Genomic DNA, 20,489 nt, shown 5'->3' on the forward strand with positions numbered 1-20,489 from the left:
CGATGGAAATATAAACAGTTTATATGGTTTCTATTACGTTAATTGGGCTTTCACAATGTCTGTTAAATTCAGAATGAGTCTGACACTGAAAGGGTGTGAGTTGGTTTATTGGTCCAAACACCTTTATAACACAAATCAATGTGGATCCACTTTTCAGAAAACTGGACACTAAGCAGTAAAACCACATAAACAGAACCACCTGGAGGCAAAGTACTCATTGATGTGCCACTCTTTACTTTTAAAAGAAAAGAGAACTACTGCATACAATCAACAAAATGGACCCTGGGCACCAAAATCCATACTCAGTCTGTATCCTAAATGGACCCATTTTTTTTTTCCTAAAAGTGATTATGTGGTTGTTATTGACACACCACTTTAACTGCCAACATGAGTACAACCAACAGAGGAAAATTATCTGGCTTCCAGTTTTTACCTCCCTATAGGCCCCCCAAAACTGTTTGCAGCATTATTTCTGAATACACTGATAGAAATATCTGAATGAACAAATCGATGGTGATAATGAAACAAAAGCTACTTTGTGTCTCTAAATTGAACCGTGAAGGAAATCCAGCTAGACATGGGCATGTATGAATGGGATCCCAGTGCAAGCTGCCTAAATTGGTCCATGAAAACTGTCAGGATTACTACATGCCTAGGGTTATATTCCCATACTTTTCCCTGTCTTACATGGGATTTTGCTCCATGAGTAGTTCTGCTGACGACAGGAAGACAGATTCCAGAGCAAAGCGTTCTCTGGTGCAGCAGCACTGGACTTGGGCTCCCTGATAGTCCACATTCACAGGCAGATACCAGTGACTGCTCACTGCTGCTGCTCTCTACGTGCCACACATGCACTCTTGAAAACAAGGAGTTAGGTGACAATCTGCAGTGCAGAAGCCCTCAGCGATGAAAGGTTGTAAGTAGTAATTGAGTACAGTGAGCAGTTTGCTCCTGGCAGGGATTTAGGTGACCTTCCTGCTCTGAAGGAGCTTTGGATTTAAGCTCTGTGCAGATGAGACTAATGAAACTCTTCAACCTAAAAACTCGGTGGCAATTAAATCTGTTATCCAGTACTCAGAACTGTGTACGTGTGCAACATAAATGTAGAACTGGTATGCATATGTATATGTGCATATATATATACATACGCACCATATATATATATGCTATAATCATATATATATGATTATACCTGTTAAAGTCTCTCCTGTTAAAATGCAACAAGAATGAAAAGAGCAAGTCTTTTCAAAATTAGAAATACCTTGAAGTGGCTTTTTGTGCTGTGCACCCTGGCTTCTCAACCCTCCCTTGTGCACGTTAGGCAAAGCCAGACATTGCTGTTGAATAAACATAGAGGTAGACAGTAAGTCCATTGTCAACAGCTCACCCTCAGTGGGAACTGGTGTGTAACACCATCAGCTGCTGGTGGCTGCTGCATTGGTGACACAAATGCAACTGGACAGGTTCAGCATAGGATGACAGGTTTAGTGTGGCTTTTCCTTGGTCTGACAGCATTTTGTACCATGGCCTACATGATAAACACTCGAGTTGTACTTAGGCTAGGAATAGGTGAACATGGCTAATTTCAATCCCACATGTAACTGTGGCCTTCACAGCTAATTTCAGCCTTCCTGAGGCCTGTTAAAAGCAACATTGAGACTAGGTACAAGTTGAGACTTGGTACTTTTGCAAAACAGATGCAAAGGCTGCTTAAACTGAATGCCTGACTCCTACATGGAAAAATTTGAGGAGAGCTTCTTTCTCAACATATTGATCCTGAACCCAGGAGAATGATGAGTGGAGTTCACCAGTAATTTAGAACCCCTTGGTTTGAAGCAGTGTGCTGTGCTCAGGTGAGCACACACAATGTCCCAACATGTTTCCAGAGCAGAAATGTCCCTGAGCTGCTCATCCTCTTCCACACCTCCATAAGCCAGGGCAGCAGTACAGAAATTCCCATTGAACCCAGGTGATTCAAAGCCTCCTGAAAATGCTACTTTCCCCTTTATTTATTTTTCTGGGAAAGATGGAGTAGAGGGGCTGTAAATCCAGTTAAATTGCTTCAGGAGTGTCATAGCTTACTTTCTAAAGGGGCTTCTCAGTGGCCCAAAGATCATGCACATGCAAACCCTTGTGAAAACTGAGTGTGTTTGCTGTACACAGGGTACATTGCTAAAGCTTGTGGCAATTCTAGAAGGTAATTTAATTATTTTTTTTAAAAAGCAGGCTCTTTTTTCCTTTTTTTCATTTTCAGTGAAATGAAGAATTTTTCTTGAGGACTATCATGAGCTGGTGAATAGGCACTGGAATAAAGCACAGGACATCTGAGTTCCATTTCCTGCTTTATTTGCTGCAAGGTTCTCCCCCATATCGTTTCAACTCTCTCTCCCCTTGCTTGTCTAGACAGCAGAGGCAAGGGCTGCCTCTCCCTCTGGGTGAAATCTGGTCTGACTGAAATCAACAGCCAAAAGCTCACAGGATGCAACCCTAGCATCACTGAAGGCAATGGCAAAATTCTGGCCAGCTTCAGTGGGGCCTGAATGTCACCCTAGGTATTTCCACAGTGCCTAATTCAACAGGGCCTTTATCTCAGCTGGGGAGCAAGATGCCCCTGTAATACAAATAATGGCATTAATAAAGCACCTCTCATGCACACACAGCACTCTACATCGTGGGGAATGTGACAAAGAACAGAGCTCCTGCCCAGCAAAGCTTCCAGCAGCAAGGCAGGAATGGATAAATTATAGGAGAAAATAACAACAGGTACCATCTAGGCAAAAGAAAAGCAGCATGTGGTAATTGTAGCTGGAACGCTTCATGGAGCAGCTGTTTTTCAAGAGCTCTCTGAAGAAGGAAAAAATGAGGGCTGGGCAAACCTAGAGAGGCTATTGCAGGCATGTGGGTGGTAAATAAACTGTCTGAGGTTGTAGAATCAGGTTTAGCCTTCAGTGAAATACTGCAGGCGTCGTGGAAACTCTTAACCATAAGGATTTCTAATGAAAATCTTGACAGACTTTTAATGATACAACTGCTCCAGGGGCCTGTAATAAAAAGGTGAAGCTTATAACATTTTGGGCTGTCCTGATTGCTCAATGCTGCCAGCTTTCACCCTGACAGATTGAACTTTAGCAGTTCGATTCCCAGACTGAAACACTGCCAGGATGATACCGCCTCTGCTCCTCAAACATTTATTGTGTGTTTTTCAAATATCATACAATAGTCCAGGGCAAATAGCACACATTTTGGTTCACATTTTGTAACACCTCAGACCTCATTGCTGTGAGGAGTCAGAAAGCTCTTTGGTGCCAGGCTCAAAACTGTCTCTTCTTTTGCCAGGGGGCACTTGAACTGGCTTCAGCTGGACCGCCGGGTGCTGGAACATGACTTCCCCAAAAAGTCAGGACCGGTTGTTTTGTACTTCTGTGTCAGGTAAGTGCCTGATGGCAAGCCCTTCCCATGGGATACAGCTACAGACAGCCTGTTTCCTGGAGGCCAGGAAGTGAGGCTGTCAGTTTCTCCGAAACACCTGCGGGCAAACAAACACTTCCACAGAGGTTTCTTTTGAGGTCTTTGGCTTTGAAAACTCTTCTCACTCAAGTGTAAACAAGTAGTAGCCACACCGACACCCATAGCTGTCCACAGGGAAATGTTGTATGAGAGCAAGATCAGATGTCATGTATTTACTCTTCTGCTTGTGGGCTTTGAGGTGGAAAGTCCAAGCTGAGCAGAGTGGCAGAACAAAGCCCTCTTTCTGCCAGGATAACCCACTTGAGCCAGCAACCTGCAGGGAAAACACTCACTTCCTCACTGGTGAACCATCAGTTTCCTCTGGATTGTGCCCATAGTGTACATTCTGTCAGAGACCAAATTAATCCCTGTACAGCTCTGTCATATTCACCTTCTGAACTCAGTGCTACAGTGAATTACCCACAAATAGCAAATGATGCCATTTTATGACAGCCAGTTGGTTTCTACATGGCTGGACCAGACTATAAAAGTTTTAACGAAGATTACTGCAGTTTGGGAGCTTCAAACTTCATCTGGGATTTTTACAAGGAACTGTTAGTGTTTGGAAGCTGCTGGAAGCTGCCAGTTCTACACACACAGTGCCTTTGCCTCCAAGGGAGATATTTTCTGAGAAGACAAATTTGCTCCTGCAGCTTTGAAATGCCCAGAGAGAGGCCAGGGGCTGGGATGGCATATGTACAAAATTAAGTTGAGGGTTTTGACTTACTTTTAATGGATAGCTCATGTCTAGAACAAGCCAGTGCAGCGTAACTGTGTCTTTTTCTGTTAGGCTTTCCACTCCAGTGTTATATTACATCTGACATCACTCTCATTCATTCCATAGTACCCACAAAAAATGAAGACCTACTTTTGACTTTCTTCTCCTGAGTGAAGCTTTTTTTTTCTCTGCATAGTGATTGTCATTCATTTAACTTCCATTGCAAGGCAGGCTTTTTAGGAGAAGAAACTCTTTGTTCTGTTATGTCCCCATATTTAGTAGTGGATATATCTTAGGACAAATCAAGACTGCACAAAGCCCTGTGAGTCCAGAATTAGCCTGATATCTCCCAAGAGAAGAGTTAAGTCAATATTTTGGATGCTTCAAACCGTAAGGGTAGATTTAGAGCTGAGCATCATCAGTGTGTGAGATCCAGATCCACCTGTGCTTAGAACTACACAAAATTGTTGATGCTCATTAAGAATGTGGCCAGTCAGTTACCAGACATCCTGTTCAGGGGCCAGATTAGGGAGTCTATGCTAGGACAGGGATCCCATGGATAACAGGGAAAGCCCTGAGTGAGCAAGAACTAAGTGCTGGGCTTAGGGGTGGAACTGTAAAATGTGTGAAAGCCGGTGCTACTGAGCCACTCTCATATTCATTTCAAAGACCACTCAACAAGCATAAATATCGTCATCTGTATTGTTTTATGAAAGTTGGCAGCACAGTGGAGACCAGTCATTCTAGCGGGATCCCAGCCAAGACACATCCTAGGATACAAATCCAGATAACAGCCAGTGAATGAGTGACCCCTCCTGTTCTGGAATCTCAATCCATAGGGAAAAACTCAGCATTCAGTGTCTGTGTGTATGAAAACCAGACTGATTCTGGGCTTACACTCTTATTGATGGCAGTAATGAGTGGATTGTCACACTGAGTTACAATTTGGATTGGACTGGGAGCCAGATGCCTCAAGAGTTAGGAACAGGCATTAACTTACCGTGCCTTTTCTACTGCTTATTTCCATTGTGGATGTCAGATGCTGGCAGAAGTTGAAAAAGTTTCCCAGCACATAAGGTTTCCCATGTCCATCCCTAAATCTGATCTGAGCAGAAGGCAATTGAAGACACTGACACCAGCCAGATGGCTGAAGTTGGAAAGGCCCCACATATCTGTTATCCAGTGGTTTCAGTTCTGGCTTGGGAACTAAAGCAAGGGCTGAAGGAAAGGTTCTGAAGAGACCCACCCATAGACATGTTTTTTTTTATAATCTGGGGGTGTGCAGCAGCTTGCAGAGCCATTCATAAATATACCATAAAGAGAAAGCTCCCTCTCCGCTGCTGCCATCAGGCAGAAAGCAGAGATAATTCATGCTGTACTAAACTTAATCACAAATGTGTTAATTTTTAAGGAACTGCATGCCCATGACACCTACTATGCCACAGGTAAAGGCTTGCCTGTGGTTGCAGATACCTTTTGCATTACCTCTCCCAAGTATTGCAGCTGACAAAGCTTAGGTTGATGCTGGGAGTCCTGAGTGGGGAGATACAAGTGATACAAGTAACTGGATGTGCCAGATGCTCATAGCACAGAATTCTGTTTATTGCATTGGGATTTAGTAATTGTGTGGGTTTTTTCCTCTAGTCGAAGTAAATGTACAGTTCAGTCACACTGCATAACTACTGAAGAGATGAAGCCTCAGGCAAGAAAAGTAAAGGGTAGTTTGTGAAGGGGGGAAGCTACAGTGAAAACATTTTCACCTTTAATATCACCATCAAATGGTTTTTACTCTTAACATTCCTGCAGCAATGTCGGAGGGCAGAATGCCCACCAAAGATGCCACAGATTTTTGCCTGCTCTAAAAGTGCATTTAAAGGGAAGCCTGCCTTCTTAAGAAAAGGCTTCTTGAAAGAACTGTGCTGAAAATAGGACTTTTCACAAGCTTTGCAGTGTGAAATTCTCCTCCCTTTTTAAAATCTCTGCACCACTGTTGAAGCTTTGTCTTTTGACACACATTTCCTTGGGGTTTGACATTGTTGAACACTGATCTCCAGTGTCTTTCCTCTCTTCCACTATCAAAGACCAAAAATTTCACAGCACTGTGTCAAAGGAGGGGGATTTTAGAAGGATGTTTTTAGCACTGGTTTGTAAAAAATTTCTTCTTCCATTGTACATTTACACAGCTACTGAAGCCTGCCTCCCTGTCTTCAGGTTGACATCTAGTGCTTCAATGAAAGCTTTCCACTGAGAACAACATAGGAATCTAGGAAGTAATGAGAGCTCTTGGGCAACTGTGAACTGCCCCATGACTATTGTACAATATTATTTTATAAGGCTCTGCTAACATCTGTTTACATAACTCTAAAGACACACATGAAAGCAAGAGGGAGTGCCATGTGTCTTGCAGGGGAGGAGGGATATTAGGCAACAGAATGGGAGTGATATTAGTTCTTACCTTAGAATTAGCTTCCCTGGATAGCTTTCTACAGCCCTGGTTGCTTGTTTGTTGGTAAGACTAATTCCCTGCCTTAGAAGGTTTACATGTCAGATGAGAGTCACCACTGAAGTCCAGGAGAAGCAAATGACAGGGATGAAGAAAGGAGGGATTGCCTGATTAGTTGATTTTACAGAGGTGTTTTGAGGCCAGAAGAGAACAGAGAAGATTTACCTTGCACCATGAGCTTTGGGGTAAAGTGCAGGAACCTAAGTACAGTGTGGGAACCTGGACAGCAAAGGAGATAGATAGATAGATAGAGATTGCAGGGGTTCAGATAAAGGTACATCCTTTTGGCTGGGAAGGAAGCATTTTGTTCAGACTCATACAGACAGAAAGAAGGCAAAGTTACTCCTTTTGTGTAAAGCTTTGATGTGAGACAGAACAAGAGCACAAGACATGCTGCTTGTTCATGGAAAGCAAAGTTGGCCAGGCTCTGCAGTGGGTTCTCATCCTCAAACAATGGCCATGTGAGATTAGCAATCCTTAGCAAAGGAAGCACCAGCATGGGTCTGATCTCTTTATCTTCTGTATGTTTGTCATGCTGTTAATTTATATGAACAAGCTTAGCAAATAAAATTCACTCCACTGGTGGATCTTTTCCCAGGAATGAATATATTTGTTCTCAGGGCAACTTCACCAGCTAAACAGTGACAACTCACTGCAGAAGTCGTCACACTAAATCAGAAAATGTCTCACATGGAAAGGCTTTTCTTTCAGAAAGGCATGGAATAAAATGTGAAATAAATCCTCAGTACTCAAATACACTGTGGGGCAGAGTTTGTATCTATGGGCTAGCAGTATTTCCACAAAGGAATGCCTGTGTTCAGCAACATCTGGCATGTGTTCATATGTACTGGCTGGGCTGAAGTCAGCATGGGAGCTGTGGGGGCTCAGGACTCTCAATATTGAGACCAGACATTTTGCCAGGTTACCACAGTTACTACAGAACAAAGTGGCCCTAAATAAGAGCCTGGCACTGAAACACAGAGTGCAAAGCTTGTGGGTGTGTGTGCACCCCTTAACCCAAAGGAACAGAGCTCTGTGTGCACTGGTCCAGGTCTGAGGCAGGTGAGGCAGGTGGACAGTCTGAGATGAGATTCACCACACCAGAGCTGAGATCTTTACCTGGCAGCTCTATGTCACTGCTAATTAGTGCAGCCTCCCTATATAACCACTGGAAAGAAATAGGCACCTTTCAGGAACAATTCATCTGACTTATTTCATCTGACTCATCCAAAGATGACTGCTTTGGAATTCAGCAAGTTGCAGGCTTGAAAAACCTGTCTGTTCTCTGACCTCAGACCCCTGCTCAGATGTGGGCATATTCACCTGATGCATCCTTCTGTCCTATCAAGTCGATACATTTTAAATTATTATTTCAAGCAGGTTGGCACATCCAGGGTTGAAGAAACGTTTCCTATCTACAGGGTTACACCTGGCTATCTAAATGGAACTGGATCAGATTTCAGCTGTTAATGAGGCCTTATGCTATTTTAGTCTTTCAGCCCTTCTTTATAGGCATCTTTAAACCTGTGTTCCATGGGAAAAGGAATAATGCTAACAGTGAAAGAACCCAGAGGCCATTTGAAAACAGTTGGCCTGGGAAGGAAGAGAGACAGTTGTTCTTCATGGGGCTAGCTGGACCTTAGAACTTGTCACTGAAATACATTTCTGTCTCACCCATGGGCCAGAGACACACATGGGGTGCAGATTCAGAACATCCTGCTCCCAACTTCCCCAACTGACTAACGTGGGATCCCAGCACACCTTGGCTGTGTATGCCACTCACATCCACTCAGCTGTGCTTCTCTCCAAGAAATGAGATTAGGGGTTGTGATGACAGCAGCCTGCCTTGGCACGAAGACCTGAATAAAACCACACAAAATTAACCTCAGCAATTTATTTCTCTCACACAAAATGGGCTGCCTTTCTCCATCCAGTTTTCCCCACCAGAGAAGGATATGTGGTGCTCCAACACTTTGCTCCAGGCAGGGAATGAGGGAATCACCAGCTCTTGTCTCTCCCCTCTGAGGAGGGAGGAAGTGCAGACAGCCCTCTTTCTGCTTCATGGTGTAAAACTGGGGTTTACAGGGACTGGGGGAAATGCACAAACAGATTATCAAACACAGTGAATTTGCAGCTGGGGAGAGGAAAAGAAGTGGCAGAATTTGCTCTCACCCAAGCTTCATTACACCTTTTACCACCCAGGAGAAGTTGCTGGGGCAAAATTACATATACACAAATCAGTCTACTCCTCTGCTCTTCCTTCATCCTGTGCAGATCCCTCTGTACTGAAAGGAGGGCAGTGCCAGATCCCAGTTTGCCATGAAGCTTGATCATGCCAGGAGAGCTCAGGGAACTGCCCTGAGATGCTTCAGCCCCTTGGGGTGCTCCATCCACATTCTCGTGGCTAGCTGTCTCTTCCCAGAGCTCCTTGCAGCTGTGCTGTCTCCCTCACCTACTGTCAGTACCAGTAGTGAGCCAGAAACTCCCTAAATTTGTGCTACATATAAGGGAAGACAAAGAGCCATCTCCTGCTCACATTATAGCTCTACATCTCCATGCACTGCTATGGGATGCTGTAGAAATAATAGCAAAAAACCAGAATATTGAACCCACATAATCAAGCCAGTTCCATCAAGCTGCTTTCAGGGGCTCGTGTGAGCTGCTCTGTCTATAAAGTCCATACCATAGCCCAGATCTCCTTGCACAGCATGTGTTTTGCTGGTTGGTGTGCACCAGCTGTGTGTATGCTAAGTGGGAAGATCCCAAAAGCCGGCAGCCTTGCAACCCCCCTCCTCCCAGCTAGCTGCAGTGTATAAATACAGCCACTCAGACCTTGTTTGTGCTGGAAGACAAGGCTCCCTGCAGACAATTTATTGCAGCCTTCCCAGGGTGGCCCCCTGCTCTGTTCACCCGGGGGGAAGGTGTAATAAATTGCCTGTGGGGAGGCTGTGCTCCTCAGAGTCTCTTTAGAGATATGAGAAACTTCTGTCCAGTCAGGAGATTTACTTGTGTGAAAACCGACCTTTGCTTGAGGAAGGGAACTAATGGGGCTCTGCTACTTAGCACACAGCTCTGAGCTAAGCCATCCATTACACACACATCTTAATAGCAGTCTGGCTCTTGAGTCCCATAACATCATTTCTGTTTTCTGCTTAACTAGGAATATATTTGTATAAGTGAGCTGTGTTGAGAGAAGGGGATAAGTTGTTTTTCCTTTCCATTCAGCCACCCAAGGGGGTAGAAAAAGCGACATTCTGAAAATTTGTTGTTTTGAGCTACATTTTGAATGTGTTGATGCTGGCAGCATTGTCTTGTCTAATTCTGGGAAGCATTCAGACTGCATGATAGGTACCATGCAGAAATGATGGATTCTGTCAGTGTAGGATTTGTAGCTAATTTGGATCAAGCTGCAATAGCTGTGTCAGTGCCTACACACGGATTCTCTGACTGGGTCAAAGTCATGCAGACATTGTTTCTGTTTTCACTGCAATTTGTGTGCTCATACCTCACACTGGTGGGTATGATGGGTTGTCATCAGTGCAGCAACAGCAAGGTCTGCTATGAGGGGTACTGTCACCATGGCATTGACCAAGGGCTGAGTCAGTAAATAAATGACCCTCATGCCAGCTTTGACAGACAAATCATACCTTCATGTTCTGCTGACAACACATGGGACAGCTGGAGGGATTTTTTATTCCTAAAATGGTCCAAAATCCTCAGGTAAAAGATGATTTCTAGATGCTGAGGGGTGGTGTTATGCTAGACAGTAGACCCAGCAAGTTATCTCTAACAGCCAAGATGTGACTCTTGCAATGACCAAAAAGCAGGAAAGGGCTGGGCTGGTGGTCTGGAGATTGAGGGGCAATTTCCCTGGTGACTGAGAGAAAAGAGGAGGAAGGCATTGTGCTACTGTGATCCAGTCACAGCCCTCACCTCACATTTGGGACAGATAAGCACATCACTCCAAGCCAAGAGGAACTGCAACAGGTCTTGTAAAAAACCACATCTTTTTGTACAAAGATGCACTTCTCTTGCAAGTCAAGCTAAATTCCAGGGGACATTGCAGTGGTGGAGAGGTTTACAGACTGTGTTGTGCTGGGTTGCTGCTTTTATAGCTTGGGCAGGCTGAGTTCCCCATATGGGTGGGGGCAGAGGACTTACTATACTCAGGTCAGTGCCTTTGCTTGATGCTGTAACCCAGTATGAGGGAGGAATGTATCTGCACTACCACCTTGATTCTTTCCCTTCTCTATGTTTGTACTGGAGCACTTGGTAGTTTGCAGACTCTCAGGATATACAGCCTGAAAGAGATTAAGAGAGTTGGTCTCTATATATTCCAAAGCAGATCCCTACATGTTTTTGTACATGATCAGGATTGAGGAATAGGAATGAGCAAATATCCCCCATGGTTTTCCAGGGATTCAATGGGCCAACATTTTAGAAACACCAAGAGAAACTGATTGACAGTAGGTAAAGATGCAGACAACCTCATAGTATAGTGCAGCTGGTGAGAAAGAGAGAGGGGACAGGCTCAGGTTAAACAATATCCACAGCTTTTTCTTTTGTTAGTTGTTATTCCCTGTATTTCTGGGATCAAATTCACCTCTAGTTTCAGGGCTTCTCCTGCAATGAGGTCAAGGTTGACACAGATCTCTCTCTGCCTCCTGTCCCCTGCATACCAATCCCAGGTGCTGGATGAGGTAGGCCTGAGCATGGCACAGGAGGCAGGACATGGGATCCAAAGCAAAATTAATGCAGATGGAGAGTTAAACAGAGCTTTTTAGCTGATTTTCATTCCTGACTGATTACTTAACAGGCCGACTATTTAGCATGAGCATTGTCTGCTTTTAAGTGTCAGCACATAAAAGTGTGCACCCATGACTATTAGCACACAGGGCTGGAACATAAAAGGAGCTGTGCAGCCTGTGCTGGTCAGAATACTCATTTAGTATGAGACACTGGACATAATGACATCTGCATTTAAGTCCATTATACCGACGCATACAATTTTTCTTTTCCTGGTTAGCAAATGGCCTCATAGTTTTCAAATTATCCTCTGAGGTTCTGAATGACATGGTAAGGGATAATGAGCCAGACATCAGGATGGATGAGGCAGAAAAGGGGTGTTCTCCTTTACCCATTGCTTTGTAATAGTGAAATAAAGGGTAGTCCATTGACAGGGTCACTGAGCTCTGCTGATAGCTCTGTCCTGCATCCCAACCAGATCAGAGTCAGCCAGCTGGGAAAGATGTGGATGGAAGTCTTGTGGACTAGATGGCTCCCACCAGACTCAAACTTCACAACAGGGAGGATGGTATCACTGCCCCAGGACAGATAGACACCTGAAGTAGATGAGACATCCATTTGCTGTGGTCACGTTTTGAAATACCATTGTGTTGAAGATCACAGTGAAATGCTTTTACCATTTGGCAGGTTCTGCTTGGAAGTAAACACATGGGCTTGTGCTCTCAAATGCTATGACAGTCTATCTGCCCAGTCAGCAACTCAACTGCTGAGAGCCTGGTCCCTGCTAGGTGATAGATGGCCAAGTTCAGGATGACAGGATATGTCTAAGGCTGAGTGTTAGAGGCAATGCTAGATATTTTGTATTTGACAGTTTCTTTAGGTGTATGGAGATCAGGAGAGCTGCTTATTTTTTCTCTCACTGTACACACAAGCACCCCACCAGTTCAGGTGCTTGGCAGTCCTGAATTCTTCTATTCCCACTGCAAGGATGTAGCACTGGTGTTCAAACACTTTCCCATAACTGCTGAATTTGCCCATCTGCACACACACCCACACCTGGGTTCACAGATGAGACTGGCAGCAGTAGTAAGGGATTCTCCATCTCCTGACAAACCACTGATGAAACTGGTGAGCCCTGAACCCAGTCAGGCATTTCTCTGAGCCATAGGTCAGAGATAGGTGGGCCTGTGTGTAAAGCAAGGGAGAAATTGTGGTAGTACCACTGTGAGTCTGTGCTTGGCTGGTTAGGATGGGAATTGCCATTCATCACAGTGTGAGGGGTTTTAAGCTGTCTCAGAGAAAGTTGTCAGTTAACCAACGCTTAATAGAGAGCAATCTGATCAGTATGAGACATGTCCTCGCAGCTAAAAAGCCTTAAACGTTTCAGATGCAGCAGCTTCTGAAGTCTTCCAAGACACCTTCTGCAGTACTCATTATTATTTCCCTGCTGCTGAGAGGGAGCAGCCAAGATAGGCACTTTGTGTTCATTATACAGCATAATATTCACTGGTCTATTTAATTAATGCTTAGAAAATGTACTTGATGAATTACAAGTTACTGGGGGCGGGGAGGGAGGGGGAATGCAGAAATAGATTAACATTGGTTGATCTTTTAAATTTTCTCAAAAATTATTCCTTTGGTTTTACACTCACCAAGTCTCATGGGGTGTTCCCCCTTCCTGCAGACAGCTAATTTCTCACAGGCACTGTTGCTGGCTATCAGGGAACCTCTTGCAGGAGCTGCTGGAGGCAAAACTATTTGCTGAGTGTATTGCAAGAGATGCAGGTAGTGGAGCAGAGGTCTTGCACACATTGTACTGCCTGTTTGCCTGTCCAGCCTATCTATTATATCCCAGACACATCAGCTTCACATCACAAGAAGGAATGCTGCTCTCTGGGGAGTCCTCAACAGAAATCTGAGAGCTGCCTCTCAAAACTGATGATCTTGAAACACGCCTTGAAAGGCTCCTAAGCTTAACAGGCAAAACAGACAGAGGGGGGCAGAGAAGGGAGGGGTGTTTTCTAAGCCCAGCTCAACAGCCCAAGCAGCTAAATGATTTTCTGAAGGTCACAAAAAAACCCTGTGTCCGAGTTGGGAATTCAACCCAGATTTTTGTTTGCTTGGTTCATTGCCTTAACAGCTGGATGCTCCTGCCTGCCTCCTTAGTCATTGACATTGGTCATTGTAAAGTGTGGGCTCCTCCACTGTGTTCATTAAAGATGGAAACAGGAGGAAATGTGACAGAAACTAGTCACAAGTGCAAAAAAAAAAAAAAAAAAAGTGTCTTTCCCTGCCCTTTTTGTTGTTACTGCACCAACTGTGGATTCAGGGTAATCTACTCCAGTTCAGGTTTTCTAAGCTTGCCACACAGAAAATCCCACAAGAGTTCCCTTTGCAAATCTGTTTTATTTTAAGTAGCACCAGTTTCCTGGTGCATATGTTCCATATTTGTCTGGGTGCATGTGTGAGAGCCAGTAGCTCCCCAGCTCACTCTCTACTATGGAGATCACTTGAGAATTGGGTTTTCTTTGTGAGATGAGGTATCATGTGCAGGCTCTGTGCTCCCAGAGACTTAATTTTGTACAGAAAACGATCTATGTCCATGTGGAAAGCCTTGGGAAAGCTCCCTGCAGCCTTAAGAAATGCAATATTGCCCTCTAGTGATGATGAGAACGGTCGCATTTGAGCTGGTGAAACAAAAAGCTTTTTGGCTTACCTTCACTGGGATTCGAAATGAAAAAAATGTTTTTGTTTTCTTCTGACCTTGGAATAAGAAAACCTACCATCATAACTCGGAGAGCACTGGTAGCAGTGATAAGAAGAGCAGGCTGTTCAAGAACCACAGAATGTGTAAAATTACCATTATTCTCAATGAATTCAGCAGATGGGAAGCCAGCTGCAGAGAGCAGGTCTAGTAAGAAGGTTCCTTTTTTAATGCATCAATTTTTGCAATTCTAAAGCTAATTCTTTTTTTATTATTATTTGAAAAAAAAAAGAAAATAAAAGAAAAAGAAAAAGGCTCTTTTAAGGACAGGAGGTGAAATGGTGAAAACTAGAAAAAAAAAAAAAAAAAAGAAGAAATAGTTTAATCTTTGAGTTTTATCACCACTACATTCAAATATTTTTGGAGTTTTGTGGGCTTGATTGGTTGTTGGTGTTTTCTTGGGGTTTATTTTCTTTTATTCAGGTTTTATTTCTCTTCTGAAGGGGAAGAAAGAAGGGTAATACAGACAGGAGCCCTTCAGGAGACGAACAAAATGTTTCTCTCACTCTAATAAGCAAGGAGTTGGTTCTGCCTGTCAGGAAATAAAGTGTTTTGAAGAGCCTTCAGAGGACACTTAGGAGCACTACAAAGCTTTGACCTTTGCCCCTAAGAAGGTTACTTTTAAGGCCCTGGACTCTGCAAATAGCTGGATGTGGACAATCCTTTCCAGTGCTTGTGTGAAGCCTCAGGAGTGTCTGCAGGTCTGTCTGCTCCCAGACAGCAAGGTCAGGGACTGGGGTTTCTCTGTAACTGGACCCTGCATGTCAAGCCAGATTTCCAAGGAATTTGGGTTTTTAAAAGTCCCTGGTGCAGCACCATTTCTCTGGCACCTTCCCTATTCTAATTGCCTCTGACAAGGCACGATAGCACTGGAATTTATGTAAGGAACATTGCTGTCACTGCACTGCATCTCAAAAATCACTACCAAACAGCATCAGCAGACAGATCTATTTATTTTTCTCTCCTTACCTAAAACACTAAGTAAGTGCAAAATTCACCTTAACATTCACTGAACATACCCAGTTTCTCTGTTACTACAAGAACACACAACATACATCTATGGAATGATCAGTCATTAACATTGACAGTATCCAGAGCATTTTTTTCCCCAAAAAAAGACCTCAAGGCAGAATTAAGGGCAGGAGTGAATTCTCACAAGGCTCTCACAAAGTTCATTGCCAAAGCATCAGACCTTCAGAGCAGGCAGGACATGGAGTACTGAATAACTTCATGCCTATCATGGGCTTTCAACATAATTGCAAATATATGGGGCAATCAGCCAGTGCAAATGAGTGGGTTTTTCTGACACTGAGGGTTTAAGCTTTCTCTGAGTTCTGAGAAGTCACTTCAGCTCAAAAAAATAGATTATGATCATTCCCTGTCATCCCTAACTTTGTTATTCATGGTACTGGTAAACTGTGCAAGGTTAGTAATTACTGCCTTACTGTGAGACCATAGATATAATATGTAAAGAACCCTTTATAAATTTTATTTCATATTTTATAGAGCTGTAGAGGACAGGAAAGGAACCCAGAAGTGCATTTCTGTAGATGAATATATTACAAAATGAGGTTAACGGCACAGAATTGTTGTGATGGGTAAAGGAGTGATGAAGAAATGCTGATGGCGAAAATGTGATGGCAAACAAAGGTGAAGCTTACAAGAAAACAGAATAAAGGTTTATTTTAAGTCTAAAAACAAAGCAAGGGGTTATTTAGAACCTAAATCACCCACTTGATGATCCAGTTCCTTTGGTATGGCTGGGGTGGTGGTGACTGATCACGTCCTGGAGTGTGCACGAGCCTCCTTCACCACCTCAGTCTGCTGTAAGGGAAGAAAGTTCATTTTTAGTACATTCATCATGACTCCATTGACCACATTTTTCATTTAATAAGTGCATTTCCGTGTTTTGCCTTAGTTTCCTCACATCTCACCCCTCTTGCTTTCCCTTTCAGGTTCTACATTGAAAGCATCTCCTACCTGAAGGACAACGCCACTATCGAGCTCTTTTTCTTGAACGCCAAGTCCTGCATCTACAAGGTGAGGACCTGGGGAGCTCTGGGTGACACCAGAGTGGGCTGAGACAGCTGGATCTGCATTCTATGCCCCCAAAATTACACTTGTCACACCTGGACTTCCAGATACAACCTTCTCCTCCTCACACATTCCCTCACTCCTCTGTCTCCAGCTGCCACCGCACTTGGCAGCAGCTTTGGGGTGAAACATCCCTGGAAGTAACTCTTGTGGCTGGCAGGAAGGAATCTGCACTGCTGAAAGTATAAACCGGCCTGCATTTAGAAGGAAAAACCTGGTTTTGTGCTAAAAACGCGCTCTGGGCCGAGTGGCTGCCGTGAGGGTTTCGGGCCCGCAGGGGGCGGCAGAGCGGCGCGGGCGCCATGTTGGGGGCCGGGGCAGCGGGGGGTGTGTGGGGGTGTCTGTGTCTGTGTCTGTCTGTGTCTGACTGTGTCTGTGTGTGTCTCTGTGTGTGTGTGTGTGTGTGTGTGTGTGTGTGTGTGTCTGTGTCTGTGTCTGTGTCTGTGTCTGTGTCTGTGTCTGTGAGGGGGGAGAGGGGAGAGGGAAGGGTGGAATGGCCTCCTTTGGAAGGGAACCGCGCGGGTCATCGAATCCTGCTCTGGGCTCTGCACACACAGACCCCAAGAATCCCACCACGTTCCTGAGAGCGTTGCCTAAACGCATCTTGAGCTCTGTCCGGCTCAGTGCTGTGACCACTTCCCTGGGGGCCTGTTCCAGTGCCCAAACACCCTCTGGGTGAAGAAGCTTCTCCTGACATCCAGCCATGTGTCAGTTTCATGGCATTCCCTCGGCATGTCACTGTTCACCAGGTTAGAGCTCAGTGCCTGCCCCTCCACTTCCCCTCATTGAGGATATTGCAGATCACCCTGAGGTCTCCCCTCAGCCTCTTCTCCAGCTGAACAACCCAAGTGACCTCAGATCTGTGGGACAGGAGGAGTTTATGGGTTTATGTGTGGGGGGGTAAAGGTGTCTGTGCATATACACCGAAGATCACCTTGTAGAGGAACAAGCCATGCACTGAGAAATGTTTTTGTATGAGTTATTGCCCTCCCTGGTACACTCCTGAACAACCAGGCTATAAAATAGCTTACAACCTATAACAATCATGATTTAAATTTTTCTTCTCTTCCATTCACAAACTTGTGTGTTTCATCACAGCTGTGTCCTTTGAAGCCTTCTTATTTTCTAAAAAAACACCAACTAAACTTTGCAAATTAGATTAGCCTATCTTAACAAAACTTACATTTAAAACGTACATACAATAAAACTTTAAATTTATAAAATATAAATCTATCACTTAAACTTTATCAATCCTTATCTTAAATTCAACTTATACTTAACAAATAAATTAACTTATACTTAACAAGGCTTAAACTTAAAACTACATAGAAATCTCCTAATGTCAATACAATACTAAAACACAAGTCAACTTGGATCCAAAGACATCAAATCTACAATCAAAAATCTTTTTATATGTTATGACAATAGGTCTTTTGCTTGTGATCATGCAGCTGCTTTGCAAACATTCAATGCTTTTGAGACCTCTGCTTCTGAATTCAGAAACCTGTAGCTTTAATTGATTTATTATTATTTTGATTTTTCGGTCCCTGGCACCACAGCTCAGAGCAGCCCCTCACAAGGTACTCTCTGTGCCAGAGACAAGGGCATCCTCCCACATCCTCAGCTTGGAGGGGTGCCCACTGCAGAGCCATGAAGCTGATCCCTCCCATGCCTCAAGCCAGCTGTATAATGGCAAGGTCTGGAAAATCACCCAGCCCTAGACCATGCTGGAGATAGGCAGTGTGCAGACTCAGCCAGGTGGGCTGGATGTCTGGGACTGGGAGAGGTTTGTCAGCAGCTGGGATTCCCTGGGAGGATCCTTCCTACCTCCCTCTGTGCTGGCAGAGGCCATTCCTGTGACTCACCTCCATCTGCCAGAGAGGAAGTGGTAGGAAAAGACAGATGTTGTCAGGAAAAGACATGTGTAGTTCACCATCCCACAACCATCAGCACATTTGTGACCTGCTAAGCCAAATAGATTACACCGAATCTGGAGCCCCACTTGACATTTATATGTCCTAAAATGCAGGGACAAACTTTTTTATTTTCTGAAATGCAGGGCAGAAGCCAGAAAATTAATTTTTGCCAGTGCCCAGGAACTAGGCAGGGCTGCTGAGCTGAGCTGTGCAGCGCTTTGCTCTCCGGCAAGGCTGCAATTAGATGTGCTTAGTCAGCCCTCTCCAGCAACAACCTCAGTGAGCATCACGTTTTGGTTCCTGGGGAAAGTTCCTTTTTGAAGTACTGCCAGGAAAAGCTTACACTGTTGTTCTTTTTTTGGAGAAAGCTTAATAAGAAGAAGAGGGGAACAAAATAAAACAAAGTGCCTACAGATCTAGGTTGGTCTATTTTAGGCTGACCTGCCCTGAAACCATTACTTTGCACATTGGAGCTGAGTGTCTCTATCCAAAAATAGGCCTGCTGAAGTCTCAATCTCCCATGCAGATCCTTCCCTATTTGATTTCCAGCCACACTAAGCCATGCTGTGCTATTAAAAAAGGCTCTGAATTTGAAAGTTGGATGAAAAGTGTCTGCTGAGACTCAGGGAAAGCACCCAGCCTGGCAGATTCTTGTTAATATATTGTTGTGGGGAACTCAGTGTCTAAGCACAACCAGTCCTTGTCATTCTTGCAGCTCGCACGTGATGTCACATGCTGCCAAACCATGAGAGCTTCCTTATTGAACCAAAAGTTTCCTTATTGGACTTCCCATGGATACCTCCACCCCTGTCTCTCCTGTAGCCCAGAAAGACCAATGTGTATGAAGTAAGCATAGTTCCTAACACTGTGATAGCACCTCAGACCATCCCCTGTTGATTCTCCAGACACACATCCTCAAACATCCCCTTGCTCACTGTGGGAAGGAACAAAATGGAGGCCTAGTTTGGGGCTGCTGGTCACTGGGTTGCCAGCTGGCCCTGTGTTGGGTGCTGTGCTCCTCTGGCTATGCCCACTACCCCCCCCACCAACCCTGCTGAGCAGTGAGACATTAATGAACCCACACACCCAAACCCTTGCACAGGACCAGCCAGCCACTTTTGCCCAGAGAGGCCAAGCCACATTTGTACTACCAAAGCAGACAGGGCTTGGCATCAGGTGCTGTCCCTTGATCAGACAGGCTGTTTAATTACTGGCACGTTCTGGTGTGGGTTTTGGCCTGTGCCAACGAGCTCTGCCCCAGGCATTGTTTCGGCACTGATCAAGGGTGCGCACCTGTTCCAAATGGGCAATGCAGTGCTGGAAACCCCATCTGGGGCCAGGGCAGAGGGGGTGAATGTTTAGTCATGAGCTGTAATGCACCCCATGTACCCTTGGGGCCAGAGAATGGGCTCTGGCCCGCTTCACTTGCCAGTATAGACTTGCCATAGCGTTGACACATGGTTGCATGGGCCGGTTTGTCTATGCCTTCCAGACAGGAGGAAGAGCAGGTGCTCTGGTTCTAGTCTGCATTGCCCCTTGCTATGGGATGTGCCTGATAGCTCCAGCCCAGCCCTGCCTGCAGCTGAATCAACCTCTTGCACCAGCCGCTTCCCTTGGCACGGGCTCAGCATTGGTGCAGGTGCCTGCATGACTCAGGCAGTTCAGCTGAGAGGGGAAAGGCGTGTTTATCGCCCATAGCAGAGCCACTCTTCACTCCCCAAGGAGTTGTTATGAAAGAGGTAAACTTATTTTAAAAAGCTGGCACTGGTTAAAGCCAAGGACACCTGGATCTTATCCTGTGTTTTGTTCCCTTTGTTTTGGATTTTGCCAGAGACAAGCCAGTGCAGCAATTGTGGCTTGTAAATGAGGTGTGGCCATGACTTGGCTGGAGCATGGATCACAGCAGTGATCTATATTTAGATCACTCGTTTCTTGCCAGATGAAGTAAAATATTAAAAACAGCAGCTTAAATAAATACAACAGAAAAATCACTACAGGAATGAGCTGAACAGTGACCCAGTTTACTGGGCCATGTCCATAGGAGACAATGTTGAAGTTCTAGTTGCAGAATAGAGACCTAAACATTATCTCAGTAAAAGCCCACTGGCTTCCCAAAGACAGGGATCAGAGAGTCAGGAATAGCATACTTGGCCTCCAGAGTAATGCTCATGCCTCTCATCTCAAGCATCTTTCATGCCCTGACTGCATCCTGCACATTCAGCCAAAGCAGTGCCTCGACCT

The 20,489-nt window shown here is 44.7% G+C and overlaps 1 protein-coding gene across 7 annotated transcripts in view; it reads left to right on the forward strand.

Annotated features, from left to right (window-relative positions):
• Positions 1-20,489, forward strand: part of FRMD4A (FERM domain containing 4A) — a 270,813-nt gene that overhangs the window by 180,103 nt on the left and 70,221 nt on the right. For all 7 annotated transcript variants that reach the window (XM_083859687.1, XM_083859685.1, XM_083859684.1 and 4 more), the window contains exons 4-5: positions 3,337-3,429; positions 16,194-16,278. In XM_083859687.1, coding sequence (XP_083715813.1) covers positions 3,337-3,429; positions 16,194-16,278 — 178 coding nt within the window. The remainder of the gene's footprint in view (positions 1-3,336; positions 3,430-16,193; positions 16,279-20,489) is intronic.

Source organism: Zosterops lateralis (assembly GCF_965231275.1).
Source record: "Zosterops lateralis genome assembly, chromosome: 4".
Lineage (NCBI taxonomy): Eukaryota > Metazoa > Chordata > Aves > Passeriformes > Zosteropidae > Zosterops > Zosterops lateralis.